This window comes from Nematolebias whitei, chromosome 10, assembly GCF_014905685.2.
Source record: "Nematolebias whitei isolate Nwh7 chromosome 10, NemWhi1, whole genome shotgun sequence".
Lineage (NCBI taxonomy): Eukaryota > Metazoa > Chordata > Actinopteri > Cyprinodontiformes > Rivulidae > Nematolebias > Nematolebias whitei.
This window is the reverse complement of record NC_056507.1, coordinates 27877353-27881443: the sequence shown is the minus strand read 5'-3', so window position 1 is coordinate 27881443 and position 4091 is coordinate 27877353. Positions and strand designations below refer to the sequence as shown.

At 46.1% G+C, this 4091-nt stretch overlaps 1 protein-coding gene across 1 annotated transcript; it reads right to left on the bottom strand.

The window, feature by feature from the left end:
• Nucleotides 1-855: 855 nt before the first annotated feature.
• Nucleotides 856-3474, bottom strand: otud7a (OTU deubiquitinase 7A). Its single transcript, XM_037683677.1, has 3 exons — nucleotides 3335-3474; nucleotides 2692-2776; nucleotides 856-2409 (listed from the first exon to the last, which is right to left on the bottom strand). The coding sequence occupies exons 1-3, from the start codon at nucleotides 3472-3474 to the stop codon at nucleotides 856-858; spliced, it is 1779 nt and encodes a 592-aa protein (XP_037539605.1).
• Between the last annotated feature and the right edge of the window lie 617 nt (nucleotides 3475-4091).

Genomic DNA, 4091 nt, shown 5'->3' with positions numbered 1-4091 from the left:
ATTTGGGTTTAAGTAAGCCAGCCTGGCAGTGCTTGTGGGTTTTAGAAGGTGGGTTACATGCGAAGATGTGAAAATATAGCTTACACGATAGTTTGGTGTCCAATTTTGACCCAACAAACCCTCCGGACATTGGTGAGAACAAAAGTACACTCAACAAAAGACGACTTATTTCATCCTAATCCAACGTTACAGTCTAAAATGTTTACACACTTTTAACTCCTGTGTGTCAAATCTGATTACAAAAAGCACACTGTGACATTCTTTTACAATTTACAAGACACAGTCAACTACAGGATCCATATTATTGGTGCATAGACAAGATTGGGGGCGAGTGTAGCAAAAAAGAAACACCGATTTATTGCTTTAAAGTCTAATATTAATCCCCCGTTTGATTTCTTTTTGATTGCAAAACAACTAGAAACATCCCGCCAAGACTTTAAAGACGCAGGCAGAGATATTTCAGTCAAACTGATTAAAAGAGCTAAAATGTTCCCTCCTGACGAGATGCAATTCTTCAGTAGTTCAAAAAAATAAAGACCTTTCTTGTTACATACAGAAAATTACACCACAGAGAGATAACTTTTACTCTAAAACAAGTAAAAGACTAAATTCAATGAGACGGAACGTAAATAAAATGATAATATCTGGCCAAAGCTGCTCACTGTTTCACGTTCTGCTTCCCCCATCAGAAAGTAAGACTTTTCACTAACAAGGGAGGGGTGAACAGGAACACACGAGCATTACTCGAGAAACTGGAAACTGTTTGCGATTGTGTAACTTCAAACACAGAGTGCAGATGGTGTCGTTCCCTTGAGTCTCCTGCAGGCCGTGCTGTGCCTGAAGCGGCGGTGGTAGCTATACAGGCCTCTGCACTTTGCTCTCCCTCTCCCTGCGTTTCAGCTCCTCCCTGTAGCAGTAGGAGCAGTAGTTGTCCGTCTCCGGCCTCCCGTAGAAGGAGCAGTTCTCCCTCTTGCAGCGGCGCTGCTGAAAGCAGTACAAAGGGCTTCCAGAGCTCCGCCCTTTGGTTTTTTCTTGGCCCAGCCAGCTGTGAGACACGTTGTCTTCGTCAGCGAACTCGAGGCAGTCCTGAATGTCTCCCGCGTTGAATCCGTTGGTGTAAGTGTGGGACTTGTGTTCGCCGGGCATGTTGTAGGCCAGGGTTTCCATGGTGTTAACAGTGCGGACCCCCGACAGGCGGGCTGGGCTGTAACTCTGGGATGAGAGGGTGCGGTTCTGCTGGGGGTAGGTAGCGCATGTTTTGAGGGTGCCCACCACGGGCTTATAGGGCTCATCTTGGAAGATGGAGGATTGCACGTTGACATCTTGTAAATGTATGACGCTGTGCCTCTGAATGGGCGGCGTATGGCTGTAATGGACAGACACGGGAACAGGCCCTGGTCTCTTAGCACCAATGCTGGGGGAGGAGTAAGGCGCGGGGGCTGGGTGAGAGATATGGTGGGAGGTAATTGGTGGGGTGAGAGGTGGGCCTGGAACAGAAACGAGCATGGCTGAGGGAGTGGGACTGTTTCTGCCCTGCGCCTTGAGACCCAACAGAGGCTGTGAGTTGTTGTAGGTGTGGTGAGGCAGGACGGGAGAGCAGCTCTCCGGAGGCGAACTGTCGGACCTCTCCCTCTGGAAGGTGCACTCGTGTTCCGGCTTCTTCGCTGCCACATCGTTAGTGGTGGGGGGCTTCTTTTCGGCCTCTTTCCTCTTCTGCTCCTGCTCTTGGCTGAAGCGCTCCTGGGCGTTGGTGAGATAGTAGCTGATCATCTCCTCGTGGAACTGGTGTCGATGGCTAGTGAGAAGGAGGCCTGCAAAGATGAACTTGCGCTCCCCCTGCATGGCAGCCCGTAGGATGTTGAGGCTGAGCTTGACATCTGTGCTGTACCTCCAGCTTTCCAGGGTCCTATCCCCTGAGTTTTTCCCTGCACTGTCCTGTCTCTCTGTTGGGGAGGAGCTAGAGGGTCTCTCTCCGTCTGTAGGGGAGGGACTGGTGGCTTTCTCTGAGGAGGTGGAGCTGGTAGAGTGGCCCGACTCCTCCTTGCTTCCCTTAGTTGCTTTGGACTCCTTCTTCTTTGCCTTTTCCCCTCCGTTGTCCCCATTACGACCTGAGCCAGAGTTAGACTTGTTAATCTTGCCGTGCACAAGTCCCCCAAGACCTCCCATGTTCTTCTTCAGCTTGATGCCAAGCGTTTTGCTGAAGCTTCCGAGTCTGTTGGCCACAGAATCAGTTCGACTCTTGTCTTTGTCTTTGCGCTGCTTTTCTTTGTCCTTCTCCTTGCTGGGCTTGCCCGTATTGACGTTCGAGTTGCTGCCGACAGACTCGCGGTCTGAGTCCATGGACTCGGCGAGAGACTGGACATCCTCACCTGCAGAGGCTGTGGGAGACTCTGGCTGAGCCAAGGGAGCCTGAGAGAGAGAGAGAGAGAGAGCACAAAACAGTTTTAGAAGTGGAGCAGTCCAACGAAACTCCCTTCACATAAATTCTCAGAAATTGTTCAAAAAGCACCAAATTGCTCCATATCAGATGACTCACCAGCCCATCCAAAAACATGAGAGGTTGTTGCATTCTGACACTAAATTAAACTGACTGATTGGACTCTGGGGTCTCAAGCACATCTGGAATGAGTGAGCCTCTCCAGTGGTTAAATAACCGTGACAAACACAACACGCATGCGAGGAAATACTAACCCTTGTTTCAGAAGGGATTTGGATCCATGTTACATTCATGTAGTTGTGCAGCAGGTTAAGTTTGGCCTCCAGAGACAGGATTAGACTGTAAAAAAGACAGATCTCTATTTTCAATTTCAAATATTTCATGACATGTTTTACAAGAGTTTTCAAGAAATTGACTCAGAGGTCTACAACCACTATTTAATGAAACCTCATAAATTGACAATAACTGCAATGCAGTATGAGACTATGTGAACTGGTGCTTCAAGATTTTTTTCTATGATGGTCTAGTTCAAATTTCAGCTTGTTAAAGAATTATCTGAACACTTGAATGAAAGGAATTTGAAACTGAAGCCCTTAAATAAGCTCTTATAAACTCAGAGAGGATGTTGCTGCTTTATATCTGAGGCCATTCCCTGGAAAGAGAACAGATTCCTGACGTGACTCACAATTTGTCCTCTCGCTTCTTTCTGTTTGAAGTGACAGAAACCCAGAGCTCATAATCAGAATTAAATCCTCTGCACAGAGCCTTGCAGCCAGACTGACAGATCTGCCCCAGCCTGCAGTTTGCACTCGCGCTCCGTGGAGCTCACTGTTACAGTGGAGCACCTCCACGTCCTTTTTGTTAAACAGCAACATCTGCTGAGGGACAAGAAGTTACCTGGCTAGCTTGGCATTATCATTGTCATCCCTTCCCCACTCCCAATCTCTGCCAGGATCCACTGCGAAATGGAGCGCCAGCAGCTTGTGCTCAGAGTCGGTCAGAGGGATAACAGCTGGAAGAAATGAAGAGCAGAACATTACTTTGGTCCAGCTTTAGCAAAAGATCCAAGGCTACTGTGCGTGGCGTCGTTTTTCACAACCAAAATTCACTTTCTGGAGTTATTTCTTGTCAACAAAGAATAAACAATCTAACATCTAGTTTCTTTTGGCTGAAAAGTGACCATGATCATTAGGAGTTGTTCATTCTAACAGAGGAGAAAGGCTTGAGTCAGGGTTTAAATGGAAATAATGAGAATAGTTAAAGAGTCTGATTTACTCCTAAAGATACAAATGAAATAAAGAATAAAAAGTAAACTTTTATGATATAAGAACATTCGCAGCTGCATGAACACTAAAAACAAACTGTGATGAGGTTCGTTTATTAGGAACTACATTGTGCCACGATGTTGCTGGAGCTCCATAATTTAGTGAATAAAATGTGATTATTACTGATATGGATGCAAATGACTAGAAAGGCAGAGTGACCTAACATGATGGTGGCTTAGAGCTGCAACAAGAAAATGTCTTCAAATAAAAAAAGGGATAAAACACAACAGTCATTTCCAAACCTGAATAGTTTAGAAAAACACAGCACCAAGACACTGAGCATGTTCTTTTAATTAAACTATAACATTTTGTGTGTTTTGTTGTATTTT

Excerpts from the sequence above, each read along its gene's own strand:
- otud7a (XM_037683677.1), bottom strand. The coding sequence starts at position 3,474 with ATGTTCTGCTCTTCATTTCTTCCAGCTGTTATCCCTCTGACCGACTCT. Across the intron at positions 2,777-3,334 it reads GATAATGCCAAGCTAGCCAG|TCTAATCCTGTCTCTGGAGG; the intron begins GTAACTTCTTGT and ends TCTTTTTTACAG. Across the intron at positions 2,410-2,691 it reads AAATCCCTTCTGAAACAAGG|GCTCCCTTGGCTCAGCCAGA; the intron begins GTTAGTATTTCC and ends TCTCTCTCTCAG.